The 14,902-nt window shown below is 43.9% G+C and overlaps 1 protein-coding gene across 2 annotated transcripts; it reads right to left on the reverse strand.

Moving 5' to 3' along the window:
- Window positions 1-732: 732 nt before the first annotated feature.
- On the reverse strand, window positions 733-12,529 carry nadsyn1 (NAD synthetase 1). 2 transcript variants are annotated; one of them, XM_040203830.2, is made up of 22 exons: window positions 12,273-12,529; window positions 11,437-11,497; window positions 11,167-11,283; window positions 11,013-11,066; window positions 10,823-10,912; window positions 10,160-10,211; window positions 9,908-9,996; window positions 9,667-9,784; window positions 9,062-9,193; window positions 8,559-8,630; window positions 7,390-7,514; window positions 7,237-7,285; window positions 6,505-6,607; window positions 6,060-6,228; window positions 4,974-5,109; window positions 4,769-4,875; window positions 4,381-4,512; window positions 3,964-4,033; window positions 3,003-3,131; window positions 1,908-2,084; window positions 1,337-1,482; window positions 733-1,228 (listed from the first exon to the last, which is right to left on the reverse strand). In XM_040203830.2, exons 1-22 carry the CDS (start codon window positions 12,355-12,357, stop codon window positions 1,204-1,206), a joined length of 2,238 nt encoding a protein of 745 aa, XP_040059764.2. In that variant the 5' UTR covers window positions 12,358-12,529; the 3' UTR covers window positions 733-1,203. The 2 variants fall into 2 exon arrangements, with proteins under 2 accessions (XP_040059764.2, XP_077941399.1); XM_078085273.1 differs by having other exon boundaries at window positions 11,163-11,283; window positions 12,273-12,522.
- Window positions 12,530-14,902: the final 2,373 nt, after the last annotated feature.

Raw genomic sequence — 14,902 nt, forward strand, 5'->3', positions numbered from 1 at the left:
ATTTGAATATATTATTAATTGATTAATTTTATGCTCACACATAAAGTACAGCATCAGTGAGCCACAAGCACGACTAAATACCCTTAATATATATTAAAATATATATCCTTTTCCTCCATTAGTGACAAGGGGATTTAAACCATAATCAAAATATAATGTTGTGAAGCTATAGGTAACCTACATACAAAGTAATGTAAGGTAATTGGAGGATTTATAAAGGGACGGTAGCTTTGAATAAAATACATCTGAAGTGAAAGAACACATTTGAAGTGAAACATACAACCATGGTTTTGACAAATGTGGAAACGAATATACTGTATAAATGAAAAATATTAATTTAAATACATTTCTGTGATTATGCAGAGGCGAATTCAACTTGATTAAGTGTCGCGGTCGGTCTTTAAATGTATACAGATAAAAACATTGGACACATTGATATTAGAAATAAAGTTCATCAAACAAGCTCATGCCAATTGCACATACACATATGAAGAGGAAGTGTATGTATGTATATATATATAAGCCACAAGATAAATAAATACATTTGTCATCGCTTTAAAACCAGGTTACTAAGATAACATATAGATAGATGAACAGGGATCTTAAATGTGGTTGAGAACAAGACTATGCAAACCCAGCTGGACCCTGGATGCAGCTAGTTGTGAACACAACATGTTGTGTTGTTTTGAACGCCTTTGTCATTACCTAGAAAAGGTTCTACTTCCAAATGGATTAAGTCATAAATTTCATTTTTTTATTTTGTATTAGAAATGCTTGCATGCATGTCTGCTTGTGAACAAGGAACATTGTCATACATGACGAGGTAAGTACAGTTAAATTACCTTTAAAGTTTATTGCCACATATTCACATTAAAAACCCGTGGAAAGCTTCCAACTTTGAATATTCCAGGAATTTTGCCACCCTAGTCACATGTAATATAAAGACAGGCGGAGCTGCCATTATTTCATATACTGTGATACAACATTTACATTTATGTTTTACAATAGTTTTACGCATCCAATGCTCCTGATAGCCCTCTTTACATTTGTGACACTGAGGTAGAGCAAAGGTTCAATCGTCCCAGAATTATTACTTCTTCTCCTGCATGACCCTGTGCTTGCCAACTCAGTGCAAATTAGGAAAAACAATCCTTTTGCTCCGTCACAGATTTGATGGGTTCCAGTTGTTTTTGCTTTGGGGCGTTATGGGTTTCCATCTGGGTCAGCTCTGGGGAAAGGAGGGTAAAACAGTGTGAGGGTCCAAGCCGGCCGCCATGAGGAATCACAGGTGGGTTTTCTAAAAACATTCTAGTGTACGTAGAATCCCCAATCCTACTCAGAAAGTGGCAGACACTTGGTACGTTCCACTTGGCCACTTCCTGCAGATAAAGGTTGTGCTTGAGGCGGGGCCTCCTTTATTCCGCCCTGCCACGATGCCCCTCCAGCCGCAGCCACCAGCAACGGGACCCTCAGCAGTGGAATCTAAAAAAAAAACAAATCCAATGGAACAAGAAAAAGACTGAGTGTTAGTGAACAGTAAGTGAAACAGAACCCCGTTTCATCCTTGTTTGTCGGATTGTAGTTTAAATATTTGTCAATGAACATTAAAGCTTATAGACTTCGATCCTTGATAATGTTACATTGATATGCATTTAAATCCAGAGGAGGAGAGCTATTAAAAGTATAGAGGGAATTATCACACAATTAACTTCCAAAAGCTACTACTGATGTTTCTATCAAACATCATTTTATGAAAATACAATCCTCGTCTGGTTGAAATCATTTTTTGGGACGGCTGTAAAAAAAGAGAATAGTCTCTTATTCAGAGATGCATAGATAACCAAATTGTGTGCAGGAGGGTCATTGACATTTAAATCAGGTAAAAGTCCTGCTCTACGCAAAGCTACCTGGTTGTCAATGCTCCTGAACTGCCAGGTCCAGCGTGTGTTGTAGAGGAAAGGTCGGAGGTCAAAGCGGTTGTCGTCGGGGCTGTAGCTCTCGGCGTGGTAGGACGGCGTCACCGTGGTCATTTTGTGGCGGTTCATCGAGTACATCCGGAAGAAGTGCTTCACCTTCTCGGCCACCTGGGAAAAAAAAACAACACGCTGTTGCTTCTCGACCCTAATTAGGTGTCAAATGCGTAAAATTTAACATTGGTGTTAAAAAGACGCGTTTTGAAATGTTTCAATGTCAATTTACCTGAAATCATCACATCATTATTTTAAGCTCCATGTCACCGTTGGTCTTCAGAGCAGTCACTACGTGAGCCGTCACCGGGTACTTATTAGCAGTCATCAGCCCCTTTTCAGATTTTCATTTTCAACATTATAATCGCAATAAGTAAATACTATTTTTTGCAAATAAATTGCATTCAAAATACAAGGTTTGAGACAGAGTCTGTGGCCATTCATGTAGAATGATTTAACCTAAAGTAGTTGGACTACTTACAAGTTATTATCTTACGTGTGATTAACATGATAGCGTTGTTTTCTTTTCTTAATATCAAAGCTACAATTGTACAAAACTATCGGTTTCTCTATATTTACAGAATGAAGTGACTATGTAGCTATTAGTAATTGTAATAAAGCCACTTTTTCACAATAATTACTAGTTTTATATACAGTTTTAATACTATAATCACAGAAAAGTTTAGTAAAACACTACTATCTTAAAAAATGTGCACTAAATTACTTAGTTTTTCTTACTTTCAGCATAAATGTATTGTGTTCCAGCAGGATTTTTTGAAAGTAGGATTATACTTGATAACAACACGTGCAAGAAAAAGTATCAGAATTGGTCAGAAAAAAAAATAGCTACATATACACATACATTTCAGTCCAAAGATTCAGAATATTCTATATTCTAAATTAAAACAATAAATAGATTTGTTTTTAATCCTGCTTCCACTCTTGGTCAGAAAGTGTCTGCTCTGCATTTTACTTTGGCTGAGCTCATTGTTTCCCTCCATCACACTTCCTGAGGGACCGGATGATGCAACTGACCTCCGCGGGTGAGAGCGCGTCCCTCCACGTGTGGATGAGTTTACAGAACATACTGAAGGGGCCGCACTTGGAGATCTTCCTCAGTCGCCCGATCACGGATAACTCCGAGTAGGTCAGTCCCATGTCTGCCTGAAGAGGGAGACGCGAGGCGGTCAGTGGAGGAGAGGATCATGTGAAGTAAAGAAAACAATGAACTAAACAAATACTGCCGGTCACCAGACAACAGAGACGGGGAAAGCTGCACTTGGCTAAGTTAGTAAGGATTTCTGTTTTCAAAATAAAGTATTAACATGAATGGAATTACGATTGTCTATTGTTACACTGTCTACTGTCACGCACCAACCGCCAAGACAAATTCCTTGTATGTTTGACCTATTTTGGCAATGTTTCCTGATTCCAGATGAATTGGAGATTATATAATATATATATAATATATATATATATATATGAGTGAAGAACTGTGCAGAGAAACTCCTCCACGTGTCAAACAAAAAGGGGGGTGAGTGGCAAAGGGACCACTTAAAGCACTGCTGTGCTAAGCCAGCTGCTATGCTAAGCTAGCTGCTAGGCTACTTCCATCTCAGCATCTAATGTTACCCTGCGTGTTACAGTCTGCAGAGGACCACCTCTGTGTCCCTAAAAGACCATAGTTTGAAAATGTCCTGGCTAAATGTGGGGAGATTGTTGCCACTTCAAACACAGAGCAAAGTGCACGAGCAGGAAGAGTTGCTAGTTCAACATGTTCCTCCAAGATGATCAAATGTGTAGTTGGTTTAAAATTACATTAACAATTAAACAACAGTGATTACCCATTGCTTCTAAGATCTAAACATTCATTATAAACAACAACATTCATTAATCGCCATCAATCGAGAATAATGAATTTCAAAAGGTGCGATTAATTAGTTCATTTTCTATCTATTGACCAAACCCATCCGGGAACTGTGCTCCGTTTTCTCACCTCATCGGTTTGTGACACCTGCCCGTCCTGCAGCGGCTCCAGCTCAGCTGTGGGCGGAGCCGAGAGGATGCTGCAGAGGAAACCGAAACCACAGCAGATGCTTCGTTTGTTGCTCGCAGCACATGGAAACGTCTTTATGAAGCAACAACTGGCGCGTGAAACCGTCGCATGCAAATATTCTCAAACAATTGAAATGAACGCCCTCCCACGCTCTAATTTTGGTTCGTTTTATTTGCCACAAAAGACGTGCAGCTTTCACTTCTACCCCTGAAGATTTTGAGTCCGGCGAAGACAATAGATGATAGACTGGAGCCAGTTCCTGCTTCAGCCTTTTACTCCTTCCACCCACGCTCTGGGAACCGACAGATACGGCACAGAGCAGTTCAATCTCCCCTAACGTCGGTTAGCAGACCTCACCCTCTCAGAGCGGTGAGCTGGAACTGCTCGACACAGTAGGCCAGGAAGCTCTTCAGGTCCGTCTTGCTGATGCCTCCTATGGGGTTGATGTCAGCACTCGAGCAGTCGTACTTTGTGAAGTATCCTGTCAGACTGAGGGTGGAGGTGGCTGTTAGGCTGGAACATTCTCCACTACAGCCCGTCAATCACTATTAGTGGGTTGCTGACTGCTTATGAACCGGTGAAAAATAGAATTACCACTTCTGCCAAACCGCGCTGTTGCAGTTTACCTCCATGTCTATTCAAAGTGGAACCACTTGAGTTTTAAACTCTATTAATTCACCCTTTGAAACAGCAACATGAAATATCACAGATATGTATGTGGGCGGGGGGGCAGCGCCAGTAATACCTTTCGTCTACGTTGGCTGAGCCCAGCACCAGCAATCCACCTGGCTTCCCCCGGGCCCACAGACCCAGCTGGGCAAGCAGGTAGGCCAGGACCATCCTGACACGGGCCTGGGAACACGAACACGAACACACACACACACACACACACACACACACTGAATACAGGACTGCTAGCAGCGCTGACAATGAAAGAGTGCGTGTCGTACCTGTACATTCTGCAGAGCCAGGTTCTCTCTGTGGCTTCCCCCGTTGACGCGAAACTGAGGCCACTTTCCAGTACACACGGAGAAGATACCCAGAATGCCTTTCACTGCCATATCTATGTTTATGTTCATGTGTGTGCTGCAGACAAAGATAAAAGTGTGAACATATTTTTGGTTTCAAAATGAGCACAAAGGATAATAACTATAGATAACAAGTATTAGATACGAAGCATCACTGGATTTAGATTAAATAGGGATAACTATATTATAGCCTGTATGTGTAATGAATTTATCAGAGATACAGTTCTATCCTGCTCTACAATATTTGTATTCACACATTCTCAATTAGTTCACATAATTCTGTACCACTTTATAATTTATTTAAACATATATTGTATAAATGTAACATCACATAGTAATTGTAAATTATGATAATTTTAGACCAAACATTCACTTTGTAGTGTAATTTTACATAGTTTTTGTAGATATAGCCCTGGAGATGCATGTCAATGAGACACTGCTTGGAATGAAAATAAACACATATAAACGTAGACACTTGCTATACTGCTCGTTTAACCTCCAAAATGTTCCTTTAACGTATATTATAATACATGCGTCATTAGGTTGAGTTGGCAAATGATATTGGCCATATGGATCAGGCTGGTCCTTGATTCATTTATTCAGCTAGTCTTGTATCTCATCTTATCAATATCTGGGCAGCTTCTGTTTACACTGTGGGTGTGATTTCAAATGATAGGATTGTTTTCACTATTCTTTTGCCAATATATGCTTTACTTTTAATTTATCATCGCATACGTTACATATATATTCAAAATATGTCTTCATAAGTTTAGATCTCAGTCTAGCCTCATGATTCTGAATGTGTAATAATTATAAGCCTGTGTTCCTGTCCTTTATTCCCATCTGTCATGGCACTGTACTGCCGCATCACTGGATTCTCCCCCCTCCTCAAACCGATGGTACATGGACCTTACTTGTCAATCACGGCCCTGATCGAAGGGCAACCCTGCCCTCCACTGAGCCACAGTTGCCCCCGGAGAAAGCCCTTCTGGTTGAACGCCCGCCTACCTGCCAATCTGACTGGCCAGGCCTTTGGCCCTGCTGCACGTGTCCTCGGAGGAGTTTTCACTGGCCATGTAGCAAGTGGTGAAGATGCGACCGCACAGCTCCCTCGGGTGCTGAGGGCGGTAGGAGTCATCCACTACCACTCTGCGGACGTCCTCCAGTACCTGGCTGTCTGATGAGACACAGAGAGAGAGAGAGCGTGTGTGCGTTTATGATGATGGAGCAACAAGTGTGGCTCATTGATGCGTTTTAAAGGAATTCCACGGGTTCAGAGCCAGAAGACACAAACGCACAATACTTGCTGGTGGTTACATTCATCTCAACTTTTGTTGTTTGAAAATATTAAATATTACCACCATCAAGCCTTAAACAAGAACATGAATCAAGAGTCAGATTGGGAGACTCCGTGTGTGTACAATGATCTGAAAACAGATGGGATCGTACTCACTGCCATCCTCTACAGCCTGGCAGAGCAGCACGCACATGGAGTGGACAATGCAGGCCGTGGAGGAGCTGTCCACCCCTCCGCTCAGAGGCAACAGGAAACCAGCCTGGGACACAAATCGGAAGCATTGGCCAATCACAGCGTAGCATCGCCGGCTCTGTCGGCTCAGGGCCAGACGACCCGGCTCCAAAGACTCGGGCCATCATTTAACATTTCAACAACAAGTTCAGTTTTGTGAATTTGGAGCTGGCAAGGTTACACGTTTTGTGCCTCAATACTCGTTAACAAGACCTGAAACTACTCATTTATACGTAAAAACGGGTGCAGTTATTGATAGGAATTCAAGCAGTGGTGTTCTGGAGAGCTCAACCCTACGCTTTCAATAGCCGAGTACATTAGTATAGCATTGACTGGCGTAACGCTGGCTAAAGAATGTCTACACATGCTTGTGAATGACAGTAAAAACTGGACATGGAAAACAGCGTTGACAGAAAGAAAACAATCAGCACGGGATGCGGTGATAAACTCTTTACACATCTGGATCACTGCTGAATCAGTTTGACCCTTCTCGCTGCTTTTCTATAAAATTGGTTTTATGTTTTCCAGAAATGTGATATTATTTATTCAGGGAGCAAAGATAGCGACATCTTTGGCAGCTCTGAAGCCGTAGCTGGGTGGCACGGGGGGGGGCGGGATGAGCTCAGGATGACACAGTGCGGCAGTGTTGGTCCTCACCTGTCCACTTCTCCTCAGGTAGTCCCACAGCCAGCAGGCCGGCCCCAGGCTGAACAACACAGGGAGGAAACGCTGTTGTGATTTTTGCACTTCAACTGGACCATTGCAGAAGCCACTAAATTGTTTTCTGCTAGGAAGGAAATGCATCTGTACCTGATCTCTTCCTCTGGGGAATGGAAGTGCGCTGGTATTGGTTGGTGGGTGGGGAGGCAGATATCGTCACTACTGGATAAAGAAAAGTCGACTTTGACCCTGTGGCACGGTTTGGGTTCAATTTCCTACAACAGAGCAGTACGAGTATAAGAGGAGACGGAGTGAAACAAACTGTTTTCAAACAATAGTTCATCAGCTAGAAACAGTTGACGTCTACATTCCAATAGTTCCACCTTTTGCTCGGTTTTAATCTCCACCAATACCTGAAGAAAACACCACGCTCAGTGAAGGCTCCACTGTAATCTCCAGCTCGTTGCTAATTAACTAAGTGTGTCTGCTGCTTGGTGGCAAAAGCAGGTTTGAAACTGAAAACAGCTGCCTGCTGCAGGAAGCCAGACAGCGAAGACGGGGGCCATGATACTGAAACAGAAGAGGCTTAAAAAGCTGTGTACATCTGAGGGTGGCTTTGGAGTAGGATGGTAAATCTCTGTGGGTTTGAGGATACAAATTACCTATTTTACACCACACACAGTCCTTTGATCTATTGTTGACGTAAAGATATTTATGTCAACAATGAATGCAGCTTCATTTGTGTCATGTATTTCTACTCTTGATATATCGCAGTTCTCCATTCTTTGTGCCGTCTCCATTTCTCGTCAAAAGCACGATTTGAGAGTCGACCTCATGGCCAGAGATCTGACATGGACGCAGCGTAGCGGAGACACGTGTCTAAAGAGGAGCTTCGCTCACAGGCCTCTAAAGAGAGACACACCGTCTTCTGTGATATGTGGAATACAAGAGTCAGACTTTTATTGCCGCTTTATTGCCCGGGGGCGCTCTACTTTAGCCATGCCTTACATACTGTGTCAGTGCTGTACTGTAAGCCTTTTATTTTTATTATCTCACTCACGCTACAGAAACTGTACAAATGCGGTTCATGGTGAAGATTATCTCGATGAACAAAACATTTAAACATGTGTTGGCCACAAGGGCAATGTTAACAAGTATACTGTTTGCAACGTTCATATATTCCCAGATCATAAATGCAAAGTACAGCTAAGGTCATGAAAAGAGCAGAGAAGGGATGGAGGGGCAACAGTGAATAAAAGTGAAATGAAAAGTAACAAACCATGATTCTGCAGCTTTGTACATTACAGTGACCGTCTCACCATGTTTGGCTGGCAAATTTCCCCTCGGTAGCTCCGCACATCTTCAAGGTCAAGAGTGGCTGTAATCACTTCCTGCAAAACACACATAATTACTTAAGGCCGTTTTGGGAATATTACATTGACTTCCATTCATTTTCGGATGACTTTGACTTATCTTCACCATAACTGCTACCACCATTATACAAACCCGAGCTTGGGCTTAACTTCTGCTCTCTTAAGGAAGGCGTGTCCCGTATAATTTACCTGCGTAAACAGATTCCTGTCCCCAAAATACAGGTTTATCACCCTCACATAAGGAAAGCATAGTTCTGTGACAAAGGAAAGCAGTGTGCCTGCTAACTGTGTGACCTGCTCTGCAACACTTATCAACAGACCTGTACACATCAATATACTGTGAAAGTCACTTCACACCTATTGTCCATGATTTACGACTACAAGACTTGTTAGCAGGTATCTGTTGGTTACACCACACAGTGTGCACCATGCACAGTGTCCATGCCTACCACATCGTTAAGAGAGAACTGTGCTCCCTGAGCCACGACGTCTCCGTTGATGGCCACCATGGCACAACCATCATAGTAGACACGGTCTCCGTCACAGCCCCTCTGGTTGGCATAAAGGTAGATTCCGCCACTCTGGAACGACACCATCGAGTCACTGAATGCAGGACTGGTTGCACCACGTCCCATTAGCAGTGCAGCACCGCCCTCTGGTGATCCGTGTTCTGCAACGTCTTTTTAGGTACTGGTGGGTAAGACGCTGGTCAAATTGGAGGATCTCAGGAATGGGAATACACACTATACAGAATCTACTATAACGTATGTTTCTACCAAGCATATCGTTTTTTTTCATTTTGTTTGGAAAAGTAAGAAAAGCAAAGTCATTCATGCCTGATTTTGCCTTTAAAAGCAATAATAAGGTAAGGTTTTTCTTCAGAATGTGGAAATTTCAATTACTGTCAAATCATTAAATATTCTAAATGAGCAAAGAACGTCGGGGAAAATAACCAAATTTCAGCTTAAAATTGTGACTTTTCATCAAAATCAATATATTCTACATCGGCATGAAATCCCTTGAAACTGTTGGGGTTCAGGGAGTTGAAGTGCACCTTGATGGTGGCCGACCTGACCAGGTCGACTCTTAGGTCAGCTTTGCGGAGCTCATGGTGGCTGGCGGACGAATTTGTAAATATTTCCACCCCGTCCAGACCCATCTGAATATGGGGGCTGACGAAGAGAGACACATAAAAATGTTCAGTCATCAGGACAATTGTTTCAGTCAGTACACAAAACAAACACAACATTTCCGCGCAATGCACCCTCGTACAATCCTGCGTTGCTGTGCTGTACCTCCTGGGGTTCCACAGCTCCGCGCATATCTCCGTGCCGATGCAGGTGTCCTTTGTGGACAGCACACAGTCGCCGAATGGGACAGTATCCTGATGGATGCAAAGAACCAAGGGGGGAAAAAACACGGACTGTCAACTCTGGATCAGGTGGAGAAAAAAAAAAGACTTGTCTGTGTTTCACAACACAGATAATAGTTAATAATAAGATAATGATGATGATGATGATGATGGTAATGATTTTTTTGTTTTTTACCTGTCCGGTTACCTCCTGGATTATTCGTGGTAGAAAATACTCCTCCACCTGCCTAAAAGCGACAAACAAAGAGACAAGTATTTTCAATACCATTCCCATTCTTTTCAAAAGAAGGAAAATCACTTTTCTAAATTCCATCTTTGCTTTGGGCCTTAGTTCACAGGCCGCACTGATGGGGGAACAGTCATCCTAAAAACAATGCACCCTTTTCTCATATGTAAACGCAGTTTCTCTATTCCATTGCCACAAGCATTGTGGTTTTAGCTGCAGTTAGCATTAGCTTAGCATCAGCTTTTGCATGTCCCAGCGGTCAGTGTTCCGTCTCTCCGTGCCGTTAGCACGTTAGCTAACAAGCTACATACGCGAGACAGCTTCAGGAGGTGTACAAAAACGTTCAGGTGCTACCACGCTTTGTGTTAGCTTCCAATCTTTGAGCTAAGCTAATCTTGAAAGCTATATTTTCGCTGTACAGTAAACAACATTTAAAGTAAACATATTTTGTCTAGGGCTCAGACCCCCGGGTCTCCACAGGTCACAGAGGGCCACACAGAAGGGGACTCCAACATCCTTCCTATATGTCCACAACGCGTCCACAACGCGTCCACAACGTGTCCACAACGCGTCCACAACGTGTCCACAACGTGTCCCTGAGTGATGACCGACCTCAACTGCTTCCAAGGCGAGAACCAGCGCAGCTCTCTGTAGACCCCGTAGTTGGCCATCAGCATTTTAGGTCTGATCAGCAGTATCTTTCTATAGGATGAAGGACAAATGTTCAGCGATAGAATATATGCACGTGTCCAGTCGCACAACGTGCATTTATTAGACAGTGACCTGACTGGTGCCGACGTACCTGTTAAGGAAAAGGACCCGACAGTTGTATCGCACATTATGATGCATGATGGGCCTGAGGGGAACACAAACAAATACAAACTCTAAATCATTTTTCCCCCCCGGACTAAAACTGATAGAAAAAACGTTTGTGCCGGTGTGACATCAGTACCCACATGCCCACGTCACAGATGATGTCCTGGGTGACAGGGGACTCTAGAAGCTTCCTGAGGACCTGAAAGCTGTGGAGCAACGTGTCCGACTCATAGAAGTGGTCCGCGCAGCCGTAACCGCTGTAAAGGGAACAGGAAACGTAGATAACGAACTAAACTCTCGCAGCATCAGCGCATAATGAAAGTACTTTAATGATCGCTCGTCCACTTAGATCAAACTGTTGGGACACTCGATGTGTGAACACCCTCATGTCAGTGTGAGCCCAGTCTTACCAGATCTCCAGCTCCGGGCCCAGTCTGTATTTGGCCCCGTGAGCTTTGGCGATCTCAACACCTGCATAGAACAACACACACACACACACACACACACACAGACACACACGTTGGTACTTTGGCAAACAAATGCTGCTGGTTGTGTGTTCATTTGTGTGTGTTCCATTTGGGCCAAAATGTCACACTTTCAACATCCATGGAAACTGAAGATGCGACAAAACATCTGTCTAGCTCTACTGCACTTACGCCGCACATCTGTTTTCTGTTTTGTTTGTGAGTGTGTGTGTGTGTGTGTGTGTGTGTCCCTTCAACGTTAAACAGCACTCACCCCCAGCCTGAACTCTTAATGTGCGCTTTAACTTTAATTTCTCTTCTTTGATTATGTTTTTTAATAGTTTAACTGTATGTGTATATTATGTTTGTATATTTTCAGGAGCTACCTGGATCTTGAATTTCCCCTAGGGGATCAATAAAGTACTTCTATTCTATACAATGTGCTGTCGGACGATTGTTTTTCGCCAGGTGAAACACGCAGTTTCTCTACAAGATGCTTCCAGTAATTCGGTATTGCACCACTGAAGTCAGGAGTTGTTTTCATTGCTTCAAAAGCACAAATCAGTAAAGCCCCTGAAGGTGGTGTGGATCATCTCAAGAGGGTCCACAGAGCAGGACCAGCTGCTGCAGAGGAGAGGAAGCAGCGCTCGCGATCACACGCCCCTTATGATCAATACCCAGCTGATTTAAAGGCATTTTGTAACCAATCAGAGGAAACCGTCAAGTGTCACGCTCCCGAACGACCATAACGCAGAAGTCACAGTCTGTGATCGTCCACTTACTCTTCAGGATTCGCTCCAGGTTCCCTTCAAAGTCCAAAGCCCACTGATTCAAGGAGCACGTCGCGAGGGTCGCTTTCCGCCCCATGTCCGCAGAGTACGCGTCTCTATCGGTAAAGGCTTCAGCTTCCGGTTTAGATCAATACTGTGGCAATATCCGCCCGTCGGTCATTGAGAGTGCGCGCGTCTACTTGGTTTGGAGAAATGCACCGCGAGTCTTCTTCGTCTTCGTCTTCTTCTTCTTTGTCTGCTCGTCTCATTTGGGCGCTCAGGTCGCTGGTGAGCAGGTCACTGCCCCCCACAGGACAAACGAGACATTACTTCCGTCTCCGGGAAAAGAAGTCTGTCCCTGACCTGTTGTCCGGGTGTTGAACCTGATGAATCTGTCCACTGTATCATTGCCTCTCGTTGCGTGTTATTTTAATAAGAAAATACTACGAATATCTGTTGTTTCAAACACCTAATGCAAAATGGCAGAGCTGTTGTTACTGTCTAATATTCATAAAGAAACATGCATTTTACTAGGTTTCACCAGGTTCGAAAGGCTCAAAATTACATAAATGACATAGTGAATGGTGGCGACAGTGGCGCATGGAGAAGAGAGGGTGCGCCAGGAACCGCAAGGTTGCCGCTTCTTTCCCCGGCTGCTCCATGTCCCATGTCAAAGTGTCCCTGAGCAAGACACCCAACCCCTAATTGCCATGTTCATTGCCATGAATTGCCATGAAACCATGTGTTTCTTACAGCAATAAATACACATTCTCAACTTCATGTTATTTAATACAACTACATTTAATGTTCATAAGCTTGAAAACAACAATAGCAATTGGTATTATATGCATGAATAACCACTGTCAATGTCAGCCAACATTGTGTGCATGCGGCAGGCGCAACATGTAGCCCACTTAGACAAGACGAGCGACAGGTTTTCCAAACAACAGGGCAGTCGGCCTTTGAGGAGGCTCCATCACACATACTTGTGGGAACGAGGGCCCCATCACAGATGTTTGTGAGTAGGAGGGCCTCTGTACAGATGTTTGTGAGTAGACAGGCCCCTGCACAGATGTTTGTGAGTAAGCGGGTCCCTGCACATATGTTTGTGAGTGTGACGGCCCCTGCACAGATGTTTGTGAGTAGGAGGGCCTCTGCACAGATGTTTGTGAGTAGACAGGCTCCTGCACAGATGTTTGTGAGTAAGCGGGTCCCTGCACATATGTTTGTGAGTGTGACGGCCCCTGCACAGATGTTTGTGAGTAGGAGGGCCTCTGCACAGATGTTTGTGAGTAGACAGGCTCCTGCACAGATGTTTGTGAGTAAGCGGGTCCCTGCACATATGTTTGTGAGTGTGACGGACCCTGCACAGATGTTTGTGAGTAGGAGGGCCTCTGTACAGATGTTTGTGAGTAGGAGGAACCCTGTACAGATGCTGGTGACAGACACTGCTTCTTGGCCGCTGCACATAAACAACAAAAAACAAGCAGCTGCTCTGGAATCGTGCTTAGAACACCCCGAATGAGCATTTCATTTGAATGGGTCCCATCTGTCACTGTGACTAGACAAGGTTTGTTTCCTGTTTGTAAAGTCCATGTAATTTAACGATGTGTGATTCAAACTAGTCACTTTTTGTGGAGTGTTTTGATCACCTACTCACATTAAAAAACATACCTTCAACTCTGGAGCGACGCCTGCTCCTTTTATGCTTGTTTTTGCCCTGCACAAAAAAACAACAACACATCATTGTTTTTTCCCCCTCAGTGTTGTGTTGCAAAACAGTGAGGGAAGAGCTTACATAGTTGTTCCTGCAGGACCAGTTGGGGTGTTTGAGGGCGTGCTGCTGTCTTTCTTTCTTGGCCATGTCTACGTGTTTGGCCTTCTCTTCGCTTGTCAGCAACAACCACTGTGAACAGACGACGGCACGCCGTTAGTACACAAAGCACCAGCATGAAGACATACTAACAGACACCAGTGTGTTACGTCCTTTTGCCGTGCACACCCGCCCCAGGAAGGATTCAAGCCCAGGTCACAGTTAATGCTCTTGCTGAGCCACCTGGAGATCCCCATAGGTGATCACGAGCCTTTTGTAGTTCTACAGCTCCTCACGTTTGTTAAGTGCCTTCAATAGATTGACTTTTTGTTATTTCCTCGATAAGCGAGAGTTTGGCTTTTTCTTTCGTTTCCTCCATCCGCTCGCTCAGTTCTGCTGGAGCATTTTCCATTTTTCTCTCTTCGGAGAAGTTTTTCGTTTCCAGGGTCGTCCTTGCGTTTTTTGTTGGACAATAAAAACCTCTACTGAACCTTAACTCTGCGTCCGAGTCCTCACTTCCAGACCCCCGTGACAAACATATGCACAGATGTGAAAACCTTTTTTTTTAACTTGGCTGTGGAAAACCTGATGGTGTCTCAAGCCTCCAGAGGAGACACTTACCATCCGGCCCAAGGTTTTATTTTTGCTCCCGCTCCCTTTGACATTAAGGAGTAATGATGCCCTGTTCTCCCTGCTGAAGACAAAGAAGGCGTTCAGGGGCTTCTTTGTGTACGGCCGGTCGCCCTCCTGTTTGCAGTCGGACTTCGTCTTTCTACAGGCCAAAAAAAAGAAATTGGAGTGAGAAAGTAAGAACTCCTGTTAGCACTGT

Source organism: Gasterosteus aculeatus, chromosome 12 (assembly GCF_964276395.1).
Source record: "Gasterosteus aculeatus chromosome 12, fGasAcu3.hap1.1, whole genome shotgun sequence".
Classification (NCBI taxonomy): Eukaryota; Metazoa; Chordata; class Actinopteri; order Perciformes; family Gasterosteidae; genus Gasterosteus; species Gasterosteus aculeatus.

Excerpts from the sequence above, each read along its gene's own strand:
- nadsyn1 (XM_040203830.2), bottom strand. The coding sequence starts at position 12,357 with ATGGGGCGGAAAGCGACCCTCGCGACGTGCTCCTTGAATCAGTGGGCT. Across the intron at positions 11,498-12,272 it reads CCTGGAGCGAATCCTGAAGA|GTGTTGAGATCGCCAAAGCT; the intron begins GTAAGTGGACGA and ends TGTTCTATGCAG. Across the intron at positions 9,997-10,159 it reads TCCAGGAGGTAACCGGACAG|GATACTGTCCCATTCGGCGA; the intron begins GTAAAAAACAAA and ends TGCATCCATCAG.